At 45.1% G+C, this 19,589-nt stretch overlaps 1 protein-coding gene across 4 annotated transcripts in view; it reads left to right on the forward strand.

Moving 5' to 3' along the window:
• Window positions 1-48: 48 nt before the first annotated feature.
• tbc1d1 (TBC1 (tre-2/USP6, BUB2, cdc16) domain family, member 1) overlaps window positions 49-19,589 on the forward strand; it is a 38,589-nt gene continuing 19,048 nt past the window's right edge. Inside the window, exons 1-7 of one of the 4 annotated variants that reach the window (XM_030351456.1) lie at window positions 49-375; window positions 1,070-1,717; window positions 14,676-15,311; window positions 17,057-17,146; window positions 17,322-17,426; window positions 18,074-18,206; window positions 18,593-18,684. In XM_030351456.1, the coding sequence (XP_030207316.1) occupies window positions 1,115-1,717; window positions 14,676-15,311; window positions 17,057-17,146; window positions 17,322-17,426; window positions 18,074-18,206; window positions 18,593-18,684 (1,659 nt within the window). In that variant the 5' untranslated portion in view covers window positions 49-375; window positions 1,070-1,114. Of the gene's footprint in view, window positions 376-1,069; window positions 1,718-3,613; window positions 3,978-14,675; window positions 15,312-17,056; window positions 17,147-17,321; window positions 17,427-18,073; window positions 18,207-18,592; window positions 18,685-19,589 lie in introns of those variants that run through there. The other 3 variants (XM_030351457.1, XM_030351458.1, XM_030351459.1) reach the window with 3 other exon arrangements.

The raw sequence follows: 19,589 nt of genomic DNA on the forward strand, positions 1-19,589 counted from the left end.
TGCTGCACCCATGTGGAGGAGGATGTGATGTGGGCAGAACCAGGTCCAGGGCAGCACCTTCACTACGCACTCCATCAAGGAGGCACTGGGAGAGGAAGCACGTAGTACAGCAGCAGCGGTCCACTTTGGTCTATTGCATATCTCCTATATTTAGCTCCTACCAAAGAACGGACAGGACTCGGAGAGTGTCGCTGTCTCGAGTTCGGCTCCAGCCGCGTGAAAACATTGACGACGCGCTGCAGTGTGGCCACGCTTCAATGTCAGGGGACTTGTCCTGAAGGAGTCCTGGGAACTAGCGGCTATCCTCCTCCCAAAAAGGCTGCAGGGGACAAAGTAGGGCTAGAAGAAGAGGTGCCCTTGGCTGTGAGTAGAAAGGTATAACTCACGCATGCAGGAGTCGCTTAATCGTTACACGTCTAACTCACTTTATTGTTTGGATGTCATATTGTGAGTTGTTTTTTGTTTATGTAGAACAAGCACTACCATAAATTGGCATTTGTTTCATTCAGTGATAAAAATGTGAAGTTATGCCCTTTTCATAGGCTCATTTGTGTTGTGCATGCTATTGATATTTAATCAAATGATCGGAGCATTAAAATGCTGTAGGATCGTAACAACTGCACAGCTACTATCGATTCTTGTTTTTATGAGTAACTTGACTATTTAGAACCACTTTTTTTTATGTAAATATGTAGGTCTTTGTGTGGGGCGAAACTAAAGCACACTTTTATACAAATGGACGGATTGATTAAGTTTGCTAAGTTTCTAACTGCGTTAAGTCATGTTTTTCTGTACAGCCAGTTGTTGTTTACCGAATGTCTCCTTGCGCTGCCCTTCAAATGCCCATACTGTGGCTGCTTTATTGAACGCATAGCTCTGCTGGTGCATGCACCTTTGGCATAATGATCCTAGAATGCCTGAACCCCCTTCACTGTGTGCTTCAATGTAATTTAATATAAAGAGGATCACGTGATCCTAGAACTACGACTGCAACCCTCAAATGGATGTAACTCTTAACAGCTTTCAAAACTATCGACCACTAAATAATGTGTCTGTGTCGTCATGGCAGGTGATTTCTCCCCTACAAGCCCCGTCGTCTGCAGCCTCAACCGGCATGGAGGGTATCTGCTTCGAGGTGAAGCCGACAAGGGATGAAGCCCTGATTCCACACTGCGTCCAGAAGCCTCCCTCCAAGCGCCGCTCGCTGCCCTCCATCGCGCCTCCCACGGTGGTCACCTCACGCCTGGACAAAGGGCGAAGGTCTTATCCCAGGGCTCGGGGGGAAACGAAGGAGGTCCCGGCGGAGAAGGAGGAGGAGCAGGAGATGCGCTACAGGCTTGCCTTAGTCGGTTCTCTGCCTGTGCATCCTCTGACCACCATGGCCATGCTGCCCTGGGTTGTGGCCCAGATCGTGCGGCCCGGACCCGGGGAGCGGGAGTGGGGCCGCGGGGGTCCGCACGTAGGTGGACATCAGAACCCCCCGAAACGCAATCAGTCCGTCTTTCTGACCGTGTCTGCGTCGCGGGTGCAGTGCCTGTCGGCCTGGGCCGAGGGGGCGGCGTGGGACCCTCTCTCCCACACGGTGCTGTTTGAGTGTCTCCCTCACAGGGTGACCAAGCTGATCTACAACAGCCAGGAGCCCAGCAGCTTTGGCTGTCTGATCCGGGATGGCCAGCACTGTGCCTGCTATGTCTTCCAATGCCAAGACAGCACCAGGGTACCTACCCCGTAGTGTGTGTGTGTGTGTGTGTGTGTGTGTGTGTGTGTGTGTGTGTGTGTGTGTGTGTGTGTGTGTGTGTGTGTGTGTGTGTGTGTGTGTGTGTGTGTGTGTGTGTGTGTGTGTGTGTATTACTGATCTTTTAGTAATTAACTGCGGTAAGTAAGTGCAGAGAAACCGCAGCAGCCCCGTTTCCTTGTACTTGTTTACTGGGCAGTCCTAGCCTCTCTGATAGGCTGCCCTTGACTTATGATCCAAAGGCCACTTATGTATATATGTCTTTGATGAGAATCGTCAGTTCTAAAAAGGTACAGGCTTTCTGTACAAAGGGCGATACTCGTATTGCATACTAGTTTGAGGAAGGAAGGAGGTCAGCCAGGCATCTACCTCTTGGAAGTTGACAACAAAAAGGTGTGTGTGTGTGTGTGTGTGTGTGTGTGTGTGTGTGTGTGTGTGTGTGTGTGTGTGTGTGTGTGTGTGTGTGTGTGTGTGTGTGTGTGTGTGTGTGTGTGTGTGTGTGTGTGAACTCTAGTCTGCATGCTTGTTTGTGTGTGACCGCAACAGTATTTATTGTGGTCCACAGCAAAGAGAAATTCGACACTGTGTGACCTGGTGCCACACTGTGACTCCTAGCACCATGCTGCGAGACACAGGCACACACACTTGTCTCTGAGCATTACGCTGCTAGCCTTTTATATCTTTCCCCTCTACCCTACATGGAATGCTCTACCAACTGGCTAAGCTGCAGCTGGTGCCCAAAGTCAGGCCAACAATATTTGGGAACCTTTTTTTAATTGCTCCCCATGTCAGACATACTCAGGATGCTCACCTGACAGCCACAATTGGAGGCCCAATTATGGTTAGAACAAACGACTGAGAGGAAGTCTTCTTGGCACTATCTGCCAGGAGGACCTTGATGTTGAATAATTTGGCTTTATTTGTCAGCTGTTAAGTCAATTGAATGGCAGCAAAGATATTCGAAATGTAAGCAGTTATTTCTTGTACATCAAACTGAGTACACACCACAGTGTACAGTTTTCTAGTCCGTGGGTATTTGTTTGTGTCTTTTGTAACTGAGCTGGTCCATTCTAAACTTTAGCGGATGTCGATAAGATTACCTTGGAAACCACTTCCACTCTTCGTGTGTGTGTGTGTGTGTGTGTGTGTGTGTGTGTGTGTGTGTGTGTGTGTGTGTGTGTGTGTGTGTGTGTGTGTGTGTGTGTGTGTGTGTGTGTGTGTGTGTGTGTGTGTGTGTGTTTGCGCATGTCTGTCACTGAGTGAAGCATTTCTCTCCTGAAAGAATTTGGATGATGTGAAGCATAAGGCACACAGAGTATGCCATAACTTGGTGTTGTCATTAGGCCTTGGATGCCTTGGTGTTTACCCTGATATTTCCATTGGACCGAGAACTTGACCTTATTAGTGGCCAATCTTAAATTTCTATACAGGGATAAAAATCTAGTCTAACCAAACAAAATCACTAGCTTATTGCTACACAGACTACATGAGCAAAACAAACATAATTGTATAATTTAGCTGTAGATAATTTCAATAAAAATGTATGATGTAATGTTTCTCTTATCTTGAATTTGAGCTTACCGGTTACAGTAGAGCAAGATAATTCTGACTTCATCGACCACAAATAGTAAGACCATGCCCTTGTCACAATACGTTTCCATACCCACCACCAGGTGTCGCCTTGGATCTGTCAATAATTGTCAGTGTGTTATGTTTTTGGTATTGTCAGTGCGTTAATTACATTTGTAAGTGGTTTAAGAAAATCGTTGCCGAAATCTGTAAACAATAGTATTGCGTCAGATGTTGGGTGGGATAGTATTGCCGGTTATCTCTATCAAAGCAACCCCTCCCACTCGGGGACGCCTAATGGAAGGCGCCTCCTAGCTGGGTCAGCAGAGGAGCGTCCTGTGGGTACTAGTCAGCTTCCAGTCGGTCATGCCACAGACAGCCCCGGGAAACACCGCTTACAATATGTCAGATACATGTCTAGCTTGCGTACACTTTAAACTATTTAGCGGTGGTCTGGACAGGTCCGGGTCTGGAACTGTTTAGCCCCTATCCCATTGTAACTTCGGCGGACTTGACAACTGGCGCTTTAGGAAGTGGAATCCACTTCCCACTGGTTTGAAAGTTGCACGCCACTTCGAGAAGCGCCCATAACGCTCCGGGAAGCTTTATGGCGGATGGAATGAGGGCAAGACTACAGAGATTCAGTCTATTCACCAAGCCTGTGCAAAAAGATGTAAGTGGGGCTATGTATTTCGACATGGGGATTTGGTTCCTTAATACTTAGCAGCAAGGGCAGGAGGTTAATGCTAGAAAACGGTTAGCAAGAGCGAAGTGAACCGAACGTGTAGTCTTAACGTGAAATCTCAACAAGTGTCACTTCTTACTCTGGCTTAACTTAACTGCGTTAACGACACTCTTTGTTTCTTCTCCTAAAACCTTGTGATTGACATTGGCTTTATTTGTATGGGGACGCATAAATGGGGAACTTAACGTTTAGGTTAAATACGTTGTAAGTACCAGATTACTACGTGATGTAGAAAGGATTGCAACCAAGACGCTCCATGTGTGGACTCTTGTCTGAAATGGAAACGTATCTTGAACTGAGCGAATCGATCAGTTCATGTTCTGCCAGTTGTCCGGCTACCGGTCCCACCGGTCAGTGATTGGCAAAACCTAGAAGTAAGCAATAAAACGTGTCCATCTGATTATAATTCATACCCTTGGTTTAGGTCAATGCCTGTTCTAAAGCGTATGGGTTTACTCCACAGCATCCACTTTGTGGTCAATGTTTTCATAGTTGGAATTAAGCTTACCTCTTCTACCCCTTCAATTTCACCACGTTTACTTGATGTCTTGATTTTCAATTAGGTGTTTCTCGGATTTTGTCCAACACAAGGTTTAGGGTTTTAAGATGACAAGCATTCTGTTTTACCTGTTAGAATAATAAGCTGGGTAACACTTTACAATATGGTACGCAAAAACATGGGTAGTTACTGAGGAATAACGACTGATGAACGACCAGGGCCCTAACTGGGGACCTAATGGGGCCCTAAGTGACAGTTATTCAGTAACTACTGAAGAGTTACTGGTAAACAGACTAGGGGACTACTTTATTCGTTATTGATTAACGAATGATGAACGACCAGGGCCCTAACTGGGGTCCTTAGTGACAGTTATTCTGTAACTACTGAGGAGTTACTGGTAAACAGACTAGGGGACTACTGTATTCGTTACAGAGTAACAAATGATAAATGAATGGGGCCCTAACTGAGGCCCTAACTGGGGCCCTACCTAGGCCCCTAAGTGACAGTTATTCATTAACTACTGAGGAGACTATTAAACAGACTAGGGGATACTGTATTCATTAATCATTCTGTGAATTAGCAAACTGACCAATTTATTATGAAAGCAACTGAATTTTCCTGGGATTAACAGGAAACAGACGGGTTGATTGTCATATTTTAATGTTACAAGTGGTTGCATTAGTAATGTTAAAATCTTAAAAGCAATTGTCCACGACTGCAGGGCATGCTTTATCCTGCCGCCCTTGGTTTAAAGCGCTGTCGAGGGCTAGCTTGGGTCCCACACTCGATCGACTGGTAGAGCTGGATCGGACTGATGATCAGTTGTTACTCATTCACGAATCATTCGTTCACCAGTAGTGAAGCTTTTTTAATCATTCGTTCACCATTCGTTTACCAGTAGTGAAGCTTTTTGTGTACCTTCATGTAAAGTCATGCATCATTCTGAGTTTTTACTCTTTTATGAACCATTCGTTCACCAGTAGTTGAGCTTTTTGAATCATTCGTTTACCAGTAGTGAAGCTTTTTGAATCATTCGTTCACCAGTATTTAAGCTTATTGAACCACAATACAGTATCCCCTAGTCTGTTTACCAGTAACTCATCAGTAGTTACTGAATGACTTTCACTTAGGGCCCCGTTAGGGCCCCAGTTAGGGCCCTGGTCATTCATCATTCGTTCCTCAGTAACTACCCACGTTTTTGCGTACCTTATTGTGTTACCATAAGCTGTAGCAAGTGTACTGTATGTATGATAGGGGACTGTGTTTCTGTGACTCATCGCAGTGTCACCACCATTGTGCTGGTGAGAAGTCCAACGGTAGAAAGGGAGGTGGGGTTTGTGTGTTACTCATGTAATAGTGTTTGGTATTCTTCCTAGTCTACTTGAGTTCTCTCCTTCCTGTCATGGCACATGGATAATCGTCACGCATGCAATGTGTTCAGGCCAAACAATGTTTAATTTCTGTATTGAGGGTCCGCAATTAAACTTGCATGTTGGGGTTTTTAACCCTTTTAACGGTTTGTTTGGCTAGAGTTGCTGTTGGTTGTGTTATCCAGGTTGATGCATGAGTTTAGTTGTTTGTTTTTAATCATGTATCTTAATAGACTTTGTCGTCGTCGTTGTTGTGGTTGTTGTTGTTTTTATGTCTGGAGTGGTTAATGACCTTGAAGCTGGCCTACTTTTCAACCATGACATTTCAGCATGCAGTGCTGGTTCTTGTTATTCCCTCTCACGTTGCCCACCCGTTTATTTTCCTTCTTTATAACATGCCCTCTCACCTCTGTTCATCTCCCAGTCAGGCTGTGCTAAAAACAGGCCGGTTACTGTACAAGGCTATGCTATGTAAACTTACTATACTAAATCAGTCCAATTATCCTGACTACCCCAGCCCGTTTTATTTTTCCTTTTCTTTCTGTCAGCTATAAACATATTTGTATTCATTTTGAAGAGCTTCACTTCTAATCTTATCTGTTCAAAATTATAAATAATTATAAATAATTTATAAATAATAATTCAAATAAAATAAATAAATTCGCCTGTGGTGGCCAGTGGCCCACCTCTGTGATTTCCATTATTTTGTCCTGAACATCCCCCTCTTATCTTGTTTGGTATGGCTGAGCCCTGCAACAAGTCGCCTCATTGTATCCCCAAGCTCACATTTCAGAGAGCCCGTCACCTCCCTGCCTTCTCTTTGTGCCGTTAAATGGTCCGCGTCTCATGGTATGACGTCGGTGTCTTCGACTTTTGGTGGCTGCTAATCCTTTCTGCCACCCTGTGAGGGGAGTCATTATAGGACTGCACCCTGCTGGACAATTCCCATGCTCCCCAAACACTCCCTTATCCTCTCATTAGATTTAAGACATTCCTGTTCCCCTGGGCCTTTCTCAGGTCAGGCCAGTCCTGGTGGTAAGTCTCTTGAGCAGGCGGGACCTTGATCCTGGGCTCGGCTCCACTGGGCCACATGACCATGGGAAGTCCAGAATTGGGACTTTCAGCTGACTTCTGGTTGTTTATGTAGTGGTTTTCCCCTACCCACCCCACCCCCTGAGCTGTTGGATGTATCATTGGCTTCGCGGGCCTCCTTTGGAGCCCGGTCTGATGCCCCAGTGTGAACCATTAGCAGGGTCACATGGTTGGTTCAGTCATGGACTCTGCCGTTATTAATGTGCATTTAGGGAGGTGACTTTGACTGTAGTGTCTCCCTGCTATATCAATTGGTACAAGTATGTCAATTGTTAATTTTTAATGAGCTTTTTATGAACAAATAGTCTCAGAAAAACAATCTAAATGTTTTACTGCTTGCATATTATCTTGGAAATAATATACAGTGTTAACAACATACACGTACACAATGTTTGTTTCAGTTTCTGAGCAAAACAGAACTTTTTGAATCCTCTCATTAAAAAAATATTTTAAACAATGTTGAATCAAAAACGAACCACAGTCCACTAGGGCTGCTTATCTATGATAATTGAACGTTCCAAAAATGAGATATATTCTTTTATATTCTTTCAAGTGTTTTTTTTCCAAGATTAGGCCTTTATCAGCTGTTTAATAATGTTAATCATTCCACATAAGTAGCTGGCAGCTGCAGCATTCCTTACAGGCCGGTGTATGACAGTGGACCAAAGCAGTATGTATGCAGTGCAACCATCTACACGGCCCATTTAACGTGTGGCTTCTTCATAAAGCACTTCCACATGTTACCATGTATTCATTCCATCTAGGCAACGTTGTAAATGTTCCAACAGCACTTTTGTCAGCTTCCCCTTTTCCAGAAATGTATCACAGCCTTTTTCCTCCAGAGTTCGTTGCTTTATTTGATTGTATTGAGCTCTGCTGAATCAGCATAATGATGTTGGTTGTGAAAGCCTGAAGGATTGTGCAGCACTGATGGGATGTTAATAAGAAGGGCCCTGAGAAGCCTCTACTAATGGTCCTCCACACAGGCACAAACCTAGGAGGAGGCTGAGTTGTAGTTTGTTTTGCTGGGTGCGTTTCCAGGTAACGTTTTCCTTTGGTGTAACTTCCTCCTTTCCTTGAGAGGTGAGTGCAACAGAAGCCCCTTTTTAATACCTCCAGGCTGCCAGACAACATGCCCCCCCCCCCCCCCCCCCCCATTACAGGCCTCTGCGTAAGGCCACTGACTTCCTCTTTGAGGCCAACCTCATCTGAACATCGGTTGACTTGGAACAGGACAATGTATTCACTGTCTTTCAGTAAGTAGCTTACCGTTGGAGCACTGAAGGTTTGCCAACGTTCAACGACTTCATTTTTTGAGATGGAGTCAAGCCTCCATTTCATGGGAACAGAGAGCTACGGTGTTGTGTTCATGTGAATGTTTGTATGGGACCGGGTGTCATTAGGTTGAAGGTGTGTATGCTGCTGGATAGTGGGCAGGCTTTCCCCTGATGCTGGTAAAGTTTGTTACCCTCTCCCACCACCAGCTATAGTCTGTAGCCCACTGGACCATTGGAAAAGGTGGCCGATTCCTAAAGTGGGCATATCTATCTTTGTGTGTTGTGTTTCTTCCTGCGTGCAATTCAAGGTCATTGCAACCCTGTTACACTGAGAACCGGTAAGTGGGCTGTGTAATGTTCTGTGTTGTGATGCCAATAACGGCACAAACACGCAGCCTTAGCCAGTGTTCGGTACGGTTGATTGTTATCCCGAGAGTTAAATGTCCAGAGACTGAAGCCAACCAGGTAGGAGGAAGTGCAAGAGGTAAACACAACGATGTTCATGTCAGAAGACAGAAGGCAGATGGGGCCTGCTGTACACATCCAGAAGGGCTGACCTAAAAAACGGGGAGGGGGTGGATGCACTGTTGATACACTGGGCCCCCGGGTGCGGGCAAAACTACCAGCTACCGTGTGGAAGGAGACGCTGTGTGCAGTGGTGGGGAATGAAGGAGCAGGACATGGTATAAAAGAGGACAGCTTTAAAGAAACAGCATCAGAGTGAACAAGTAGGCTTAAAAAGAAAAGCTGTTCCATTGGAGCTCCGCTTGTGTTGGGTTACAAATGGACCTACAGGTTGAACTAACCACTCTCACCTGACTCATGCGGATGTTTGATGTTTAGACTTTCTTGTAGGTCTAAGGTGTAGGTGGTTGTAGGTGGCGGTGGTGCTCTTTTAAAAGACCAGTAGTGTGACTATAAATATTGAGCTTGCCCTGATCAGAGAGCCATAAACCTAGGCCTGCTTTTAGCCTTTTGACACAATAATTGTGGGCTTACAGGTGTGCTGGGAAAACAAGCTGTTGGCAGGATTTCAAGTTTGACTCATTTGTTGTCACAAGTGCACATTCTGATGCAGCGCAATACCAAGTCCCTGTGCTGCCAATGCCGGTTTTTTTATATTCGAAAGTGGTGCTCAGGTCAGCACATTTGGGTTGCAGCTGGATCTCCATCATGCTGTTTTATCTCCTCTCACTGTCGTATGTATTTACCAGAATCGCAGCCCTTTTGTTGACCTTAACAGGGCTTTTTGTGTTCCTGTTATTCCTAAGCTCCTTTTGCCATCCATCATCTCTACGGACATTAACTGTAGACGCTGTCCAGATGCTGTGTGGAGAAGAGTATTATCCCTCTCTGCCAGCATATTCAAGCCTTGAGTTCTCTAGAAGATAAGATTGAACCTTTTATAATAGTTTGTATATGAATACGTACAAACTATACTGTCTGTTCCACCCCCACAGGCGCTGTTTTTGAACCACATGTACTGATGCATTGTATCTTCCTGTTCTTAGAATGGTGGTCACAATGCTAACAAACTCAACTCTTGTTATCATTGTGAAGGCAAGATTTTTTTACGGCTCAGGCTATCTGAAGCCTGAGCCGTAAAACAGACAACTTCTTGTGTTGTTTGGTAAGAGGTATGATGTAACGTCCTCCTCCACCACCACCACCCCTGAGATAGGCTGGGTTCGCCTTGGCGGTTGGTGCAATACTGCAGCACAAAAGGGCCTCAGTGTTTGTCAGGCAGCTTTAACAGACAACAAAGTTGGGCCAAACACACCTTATATCCAGGCAAGACTGAGCAAGGACGTTGCACACTCCCCTATCGGAGCCTCTGTAGACCTAGTGGCAGCTCATATTGGAATGACATCACCAGCATGACTCAACCACTAGCTTCTGCTCCCAGCCGCTACTTCCTGGTTGGCTTTTATTATTGGGTGCCTTGGTTTGGAACACATCCAGAATGGGGTCAATACCGCTTCTAGGCCACTGGGGATTGGGAACCAAGTCCATGTTGTAAAAACAATGGCTAAAACATTAGGAACATGGTTGGTTGTACATAGTGGTCATTTGTGTATTTGATGTGATGTTACTTTACAGTGAGCAGGCATTCCAATTGAACACTCTTAAACCCCTTTGTTTTGGAACGCTTGGGCTACAGTGCATGAAAAGAATGATGAAATGAGTTGATGGATGTTGAGTTGGACAAAATAACAATGCCATGGAAAATCGACTAGGAAGGGCCAATATTGTAGAAGAAAGTGGTGCATAGTATTGACCCACATATCTTAATGGAGTTGTTAGTTCCTCATGTCCTTTTGGATTTCGGCTAGGCCTGCCGTTTGATATTTGCTTTTGGACCAAAACAAGCAAAGATTCTTTCTTTGTTCCACTCACAGAAAGGTTGCAGTGTCAACGTTGCAATAGGACGTGGATTACACATCCCGTTGTCTGTCTGTCCGTCTGCCTGCTGAATTTAAGCCCAGATGAACAAAGCGTGTCCCTGCATGATCTGCTCCTCTGGGTGTCTGGTCTGCCTCTCTTCCCTCGGCTCTCCCCTCTTCCGGTTTTGGTAGTGGCTGACATTAGGTGGTGGAGGAGCTGGGGGAAGGCTGCATCCCATTGCTTTGGTTAACTGTTGATATATTTCAGGCAGTAGGCCTCTTCCTTGTCTCTTCTTCTGTGAGGAAAAACCGGTCTTCAGGTCTTCAAGTGTTATATTTATTCTCGCAAATCAGACTTTCGATTACTAATCTGAAGTCTGCTCAAAAACAAGCTCAAATCTGGGTGAATTGAGACTCTCTTTTTCTTGCTTCTTAGGCCTACAAAAAAATGTTGTTTGGTTCCGGTTTCCGACCGACCCTGTCAATTTATGTGCGACAAAAAATATTTTATGAGCTTTATAAAAATAAAAAATAAAAACTTTTTTTGATGCAAACTATAATTACGTTTTGGTACAGCACCTCTTCATTCTGTACAAGGATGAGCGAATTTTCTCGTTTTTAAATGAAAACAACCTACTTATCATTCGCTGCCGCTGGAAAAAATAAAATAAAAAAATAAAATAAATTCCCTACCTACCCATGACCTCAACTGACAACCAACAGGAACCAAACTTTTTTTTTTTTTAGGCCCTATTATTTTCTAATTATGTTGCTGGAACCTGTAATCTGTATGCGTGTAATCAGCTATTAACAGCAGACACAAACCCTCCTAGCTGTGTTAAACAGTCAAAAAGGTTTCAAATCAACACCCTGTAGACTGGCCAGTGTAGGAATACTGGCATACAGTTAATAGAACTCTGAAGCTTTTTTAATTGCGCAAATCAGTTTCTCTTCGTTAGAATATCTCTGTGATGAAATGAGATACGGGGCATATATCCGTCCCTTCAGTTTCTGGTTTCCGGCCAGGCCTTTGTGCCGTGTCCCCCAGGAGTTCTGCTACAACATAGTGGGACTGCTGGGTCCGAGAAGAGTCTAGTTGGTCCCAGCACGGGATATACTGTAGGCGGATCTAAGCAGATGTGTCATGGTCAGAGTTTTGAGGGCTGGGGATTCTTAGAAGGTTTTCATGGTATTCTTAATTCAATTATTGATGGGAACAATTATTGAAAGAGCTTTTGTGTGTGTGTGTGTGTGTGTGTGTGTGTGGGTGTGTGTGTGTGTGTGTGTGGGTGTGTCCCCATGGCGTATCAATGTCGACATACACATGGGAACTCTCTGGGGTGACCATGGAAAGGGCTGTGTTTCACTCGTGTCATTTCCTGTTTCATAATGACTAGTTGGATGCCGGCAGGAGCTAATGCTGTTTCATGCAACTGTTGTATTCTCGACTGTGGTCGATGACACAGCTGATGTGAATATTTTGATGGGTGAGAGTAGTCTCTTTGTTGTATAGAACAGTATTGGAGTGATGAGTAACTAGTGATTATTGTTAACCTTCCCTTGCTTTCCTTTATTGCCCAGTGACTTCTCCTGGTTGGTTTGGATCAGCAATGCATCATGCATGAGTTTTATATTGGTGATGTCTGGGTTAGTATTTCACTCCAGACATAAAATATGTCGCGTGTGAGTTAACGTTTGTTGGCGTTGTAGAAATTGAAAATGACCTGACTATAAATCTAGACACGTAGCATGTGAGAGGGAAAAAATAAGTAAAGTAAAGAAATAGGAGAAGTGGAAAAGTCTTCTGGACTGAGATATAGGCTAGAGTTTCGGCATCTTTTATTGTCCTGCTTTTCTTTAAGACTTTCTTCTTTCCAGAATTTTCTGGCCGGGGGGACCTTCCCATGGAATACAGAACCTTATTGTTGGTAAAAAGGACCGAAGCCGGTTGAACTACACACACATCATTATAATTCATAATTATACTACAGTATTGTTGAGTACTTGGCTCTGATTGGTCAGCGACATTCCAAGTGTGTGCAGTCATTTACATTCGCCTGACACCTCGGCCATTTGACAGTTTCCAAATCAGTGCGGTACAAATCCAACATCACGGTAGAAAGCCTGACCAGATGTTTCCCTGACAACCCAAAAACAATATGCTCAAAGCACCGTAGAATAATATTTGATCTTCAGCTGATTAAGTTGATTAAACAAAAATATTGTTGTAAAGTAGCTAATATCAGGTCATTGTAGGTTGCTGTGGTATAAGTGGAATAAACCATGTGCAGTATTAAGTGGGGCGTTCCCCATCGTAGTGCTGCTCGATTATGGAAGAAAAATCATAATCACGATAGTTTCATCATCTCATCTCATCGTCATCCGCTTATCCGGGGTCGGGTCGCGGGGGGAGCAGCTCAAGCAGGGGCCCCAGACTTCCCTTTCCCGGGCCACATTGACCAGCTCTGACGGGGGGATCCCGAGGCGTTCCCAGGCCAGTGTTGAGATATAATCTCTCCACCTAGTCCTGGGTCTTCCCCGAGGTCTCCTCCCCACTGGACGTGCCTGAAACACCTCCCAAGGAAGGCGCCCAGTGGGCATCCTTACCAGATGCCCGAACCACCTCAGCTGACTCCTTTCTAAGTAAAGGAGCAGCGGCTCTAATCCGAGTTCCTCACGGATGGCTGAGCTTCTCACCCTATCCCTAAGGGAGACGCCAGCCACCCTTCTGAGAAAACTCATCTCGGCCGCTTGTACCCGCGATCTCGTCCTTTCGGTCATCACCCAAACCTCATGACCATAGGTGAGGATAGGAACAAAGATCGACCGGTAGATCGAGAGCTTTGCCTTGCGGCTCAGCTCTCTTTTCGTAACAACGGTAGTTGTGAAAACATGATGTAAAAAAATTCACAAAATGGTCAAAAAGAAAATAAAAAAGTCTAAAATAATGTATCTATATGTATCCAGCTGTTTCTATACTTTCTGCGCTTTCCATAAATACAAAAAAAATAATAATCGAAAAATCGAATATATTATTGTTTTATTATTATATTATTATATTTTTGCTTGTTTGACGCTGAAATCGAGATTGAAATTTGTTTGATCGCACAGCCCTGTCGATTTTTTTTCCCAAAAAACAGACCCATGGTTTATTCCTTACTTTTATCAGATATTGCTCCTTTTAGTAACACAGGTTTATGTCGAAGTATAACTAGGATGTCAAGATATTCAAATGATCATAGTGACAGAAAGCAAGGGGCTCTTGGCTTTGTTTGATGGTGTTTTTGTTTGATGACTCAGCTTGAAACGACATTGGTTGAATGATTGAAGAAAAGGCAGGTTCCAAGTTCAGTGTGTGAAGTTAAACTCCCTGCTTGTCCCAATTAGGAGTATTTGTATGAACTTCATTATCACTGTGTGGTTTCCTGCGCAATGTTGTCTGATTTGACGATAGCTAAGCTTTTTCTGGTCAAGCAGTCGTGCACTGATACACAGGTGCACGCACACTCACACGCACCACACTCCCTATCCCCCTCATGTTTTACCAGTTGAGCCACTGTTTTGCAGAGGGCATCTGCTGTTATTCCACCTAGCCCACTATGCATCTGTAACACTGATGGTGAACCTTCAAGAAGGACAGATTAGTTATTTTAATCTGGCAATACGCTGTTATTTGTTTTGATTTACACAGGGAAAATTATGGTGTTCTGGTCAGTTGTGCTTGATTTGAAATGAGCTTGTGTGAGGAGAGCAGAGATGTGAACAGTTATGAATTCCTATCCAGGTTTTTATATGTCGAACACTAGGGGGTACTTTCTTGTGTTTTTCATGTTTATTTTTGTGTTTCATGTTTCGAAATCAAATTTTAACCCAATGTTAAAAGACCATCATGCCTATTTCTGAAGAACAAAGATGTGCATTAATAAGAAATACAGACCCACGTCCCTGAATATTCATGTTGACACGGCAATACCTGACCTTCTCTGTGTCTCACTCCTCCCCAGGTCCCTGAGATCATCAGCACACTGCGCCAAGCGGGCAAGAGCGCCGCACGCACTGATGATGTCACACCCACCCCCGACGCTTCTCCGCCCACCGCCTCCAGGGGCCTTGCCATTGCCCAAAGCTGCCCCTCCTTTTCCTCCATCTCCGCAACGACGACGACGGCAGCCGGGACGACGACCATGACCACGTCCTCGCTGTCTGCCCCTCAGCTGTCCCCCACGGCTTTCGCCAAGAAGTTTGAGGTGCTGTTCTGCGGCCGCGTGACCGTGGCGCACAAGAAGGCGCCGCCCGCCCTCATCGACGAGTGCATCGAGAAGTTCAGCCAATCGCGTGGCTCGGGGGGCGGGGCCAAAGGCAGTGGTGGCGGGGGGCTTGCGGGCGGGCTGAAGAGGGCGCTGGCCTTCCACTCCAACGGGTCGCTCAGCGACGGCGGTGGCGACGGGCTGGCAGAGAGCCCAACGGCGCCCAGGCGGCCCCTGCTGTACAAGAGGGACCCCAGCTTCCCCTGTCTGCAGGCCCTGGACGAGAACGGCCTCTCGCCAGAGATCACCCTGAGCCACGCCGACGACGCCCACTGCCACTCCACCGGGGTGCGGCCCACCAGCCTGCAGGAGAACAGGACCATGCTCTTTATGGTAAGGTTTGCATCTCGGAGACGGGTACACACACAGCCAGAGCCAGGGGATTTAGTGATTTGTAACATTTCTTCTCATTCAGACTGGACCTACAGCAGGCAATGTTCTTTTTGAGGATCTCATTCAGGCAGTTCCTGTAACTGCTCTTGTTATCAGTGTCCGACAGCTCAAGCTACTGCAAACAATTATTATAAAAGAAGGAAGTCCCAGTTTAATCATTTTATTTTAATAGTTAAAAGTTTTTATTCAAGGCTTTCTTTCCAGCCCAGCTTCAATTATAGAGGTGTAGTATTTGTACTTCATTACAAAGTTCTTCTTTGTCATTTCCTTGATAGTCAGACAGAAAATGAGCTCCTACAGACCCTTCTATTTATTTAGTATTTTAATCACTTACTGAACATACCAAGCTACACCACTGAAGCAGACGACTGTGTTAAGAGACCACTGAGTGTGTGTAAGGAAAACGAATGATGACTGAAGGCACGTTCCGGCTACTCATCACAATGATTTCACCTCAGTGACCTCCAGACTTTTTAATGATTCCTAAGCAATTCCAGTCTTCCTGTATCCCTCCCAAGGCAGGATATGATCCCTGATATGATCCCGTGGCATCGGAAGCTGAGTCAACGCTTCTTTTCACTTTCTGCAATGATAGATATGTGAAGGAGCAGGGGGCGTCGACCATTCCCCCCAAGATAGCTTAACCCATCTCCATGGTTACATCTGCTTCTGCCTCGACTGCTCAATACTGGCCCAGCTTGACGTGGTTTGACTTGGATTCGGCTAGGATTTTCATTTCCATTAATACCGGGCGACCTGCTTGAAGCTGTGTTTTTAACTGATGCGCTTGTCTTTAGTCGAAGACACAACAAACCTCACACTTAATGTGGTAATTGGGTTGTTTCAGATGGACGTGACACACACAATGATATCCACGATGGTTGATTCAGTTTGATGTTCAATATTCCCCCTTTTTGGCTTCCTTGCTCATTGAGAGACGATTTATTTTATATTAGTACAGTATAGGCATTGAAAAAGGTTTCACTCATTTTTCCCTGAGTGTCTCGATGTCCTTGATATTAGGGAAAAACTATCTCAAATTGGAAAAAATTGCCCAATGTCCGATCTTTAAACCAAGACTAATCTGAAAGACATCTGTTCTGCTTCAACAAGCTATTTTGTTCTGCAAGAGACCATCATGTAACTCAAATCAGAGTGCTCCTACCTAAGCGTTCATTACCATTTATGCTTGTATAGTTATAGGAACGAAAGAATGATATCAAGATGTTGAGGACTCTAGCCATACTCTTTGAGATTGGCGATGCGTCTCATACACAAGAACGCACAGAATATTGTATTTTTCTAGGTCTATATTCCTAAAATTTGGCCACCAGGGAAGACCTTACCACAGCCCACTTGGAGGCGGTGCGGGTTCGCTTTGGCCCGGTCCATCTCAGGCTCCTCGGCACGTTAAACTGGTAGTGGTAGCACAAATCAGTACATACGCTAAGACCCGGCACGGCCAAACAAGCTCATGGAAAAACACCACAGGTCTGATTCCTGGAGCTCCAGTCTGAAACCAAGACTAATGATTGACCTAGAGTCAGCCTCACCACAAATATACCACATCCACGTGTTCCGCGTGCACCACACTTTGGCCCACGCACAAGAGCCACCCGGAGATTGGCTATGGGTCAACCTATTGAAGCCTCCTCTTGCTGCATTGTTTCCCTGCTCCCCTCCAGGTCGGGAGGTCCCAGATCTTCTTGGTGAGTCCGGACACCAAGAAGGTGGCCATCGAGAAGAGCTTCAGGGAGATATCCTTCTGCTCCCAGGTACCAGGCACAGTGTGTGTGTGTGTGTGTGTGTGTGTGTGTGTGTGTGTGTGTGTGTGTGTGTGTGTGTGTGTGTGTGTGTGTGTGTGTGTGTGTGTGTGTGTGTGTGTGTGTGTGTGTGTGTGTGTGCGCGCGTGTGTGTCACTGAGCAGTTTGCGTGTGTCTCTCTCCACAGGGCATTCATCACGTGGATCACTTTGGCTTCATCTGCAGAGAGACGGTGGACGGAGCAAGCTGCCATTTTGTCTGCTACGTCTTCCAGTGTACAGATGAATCTCTGGTGAGGGACGTTGGCCATGTCAACAACAGGCCGGGGCAAAATTATGCCCAGTATGCGTGAACGGGTGGGCGGACTGGTGTGTGTATTGGGGGGGGGGGTTATTCAATCAAAGGGATTATTATTCTATGCAGATATGAATAGCGGCACATTTTCCCAAGGGGCCTTTTTCTGTATTCTAACAGATTTGAGTGATAAGGGTGTTTACAATCGCTCGTAGTCCTTTCACAACCGTCCTCGTTACAGTTAAGTATCTTTATTGGTCATTAAAATGCAAATAACTTGTAGCCAAAGACGGCTGGCAATTATTTCCATACCACATTTCCATAAAATGTTCACAGTTTGAAGTTGCAAGCAGGTAATGTGATTGACACTTGTGCATGTACTGTATCCTATGTACAGTATGTGGCTCTTTCTACTGATAGTAGAAAGAGCATTTTTACGCATTTTTATGCATTTTTCTCTATCCATCCTACTCTTTTGTCCTGGCCCTTTTGAAATGACATTACCCTAATTTTCATTACATCTAATGAAAAAACCAACCTGGAAAAATACTTGGAACTGGTCGGCTAATTTCTGAACTTTTGAATCAGTCTGAAATCGCCCAGCGGGGCAATGGTGACCTTTGGTTTCCCCTTTGTCCCCCGCAGGTAGACGAGATCATGCTCACCCTGAAGCAGGCGTTCTCGGTGGCCGCCCTGCAGCAGAGCGTCCGGACCCAGAGTCAGCAGTGCGACAGCTGCCCCATGCAGCAGCTCCACCGGCTGTGTGAGAGGATAGAGGGTGAGACGCCCCAACCGCCCCGAGACACGGCTGCTCCGGGACCATCATTATTGTATTTTATTTATTCAAATCATGTGTCGATTTTTGTCTAAAGGCTGGTAAAGGGGATGGTCACAATGTTCATCGCACATTGTGCGTGATGAACATTGTGTCATCGCACACAGTGTTCATCACTCATCTCAAGATAATTTTTTTTTAATTCTGATTCCCTTTCGCCATGGAGACCCACGCTGCGATCCACTAATGGGACGTCATTGATCAAACTGCAACGGCATTCAGTGTGAAATCAGTTTGTCCACTAATAACTTTGTTGTTCTCGGTCAGCATTTTGAGGCATGCTTCCCCCTTGACTCTTGCACGCTTTGGAAAATGGTTCAATGTTTCAGGTCTCCAGCCGTCAAAAACCAAGCTGGAGCTCCAGAGACACCTGGCCACCCTGGACAACGAAGCCCAGGCCGACGTCTTTGAGAATAAAATGGTAGAGTGTGTGTGTGTGTGTGTGTGTGTGTGTGTGTGTGTGTGTGTGTGTGTGTGTGTGTGTGTGTGTGTGTGTGTGTGTGTGTGTGTGTGTGTGTGTGTGTGTGTGTGTGTGTGTGTCATCACCTGCATCAGTGTTTGTGAGGAGTGTACTCTAGTTAGATTCACCACTGTCTGAATCATCCCCGGAGGGCTGTCTGATGCGAAGGCAGCGCTATAACAACCAGTTTATCTGCATTTTCTAACCGGCTTAACTGTAGTAAATCACAGTGGGGTCACATGCTGTACATGTGGGCCTCACACTGGCACACAAATCATGCTTAATTTCTGTCAAAAAACATTTCTGCATCTTTCTCCCTCTTTTCATCTTCTGCCTTTTTTTTCCGCTGTCTATTTTTATAGCTTTCCCAAGTTCTCCCCTCGAAGCTATATGTTTTCCTGAAAGAATGACTCTTTGTATAGCGGTGTACAGCTAGGAATAACCTTGAACCAATAAGGCATATCAGTGTGACTGTGTCCCTCAGCCTAAACCTCACTTGTGACTCCACTTCATGGATTATGTTGATGAAGTTGTCCTCTCTTTATCTCAATGTCATGGATGTAATACATGATGTTTGGTACATGGAGTTTTTATATTGACATGTGATGTCCTGTCTACACTGAACCCAATGTGAAGACTGACCCCTGGTGGCACTGTTTTTGAAGTACAGTGCAAGTCCAATTACATTAGTCATTATATGCTTATTAGTTAAGGGTGTAATGGGGTAATGAGACAATGACTGCAGGCTATACCACATATAATATGAGTGAAGCACACTAAAGGCATTGCATTTTTGGATTGGAAAACACAAAAAGAATAAAATATGGTTTAACCTTAAATATTGTTTTATATATATATACACCACA

The sequence above is a fragment of the Gadus morhua genome, chromosome 3, assembly GCF_902167405.1.
Source record: "Gadus morhua chromosome 3, gadMor3.0, whole genome shotgun sequence".
NCBI lineage: Eukaryota > Metazoa > Chordata > Actinopteri > Gadiformes > Gadidae > Gadus > Gadus morhua.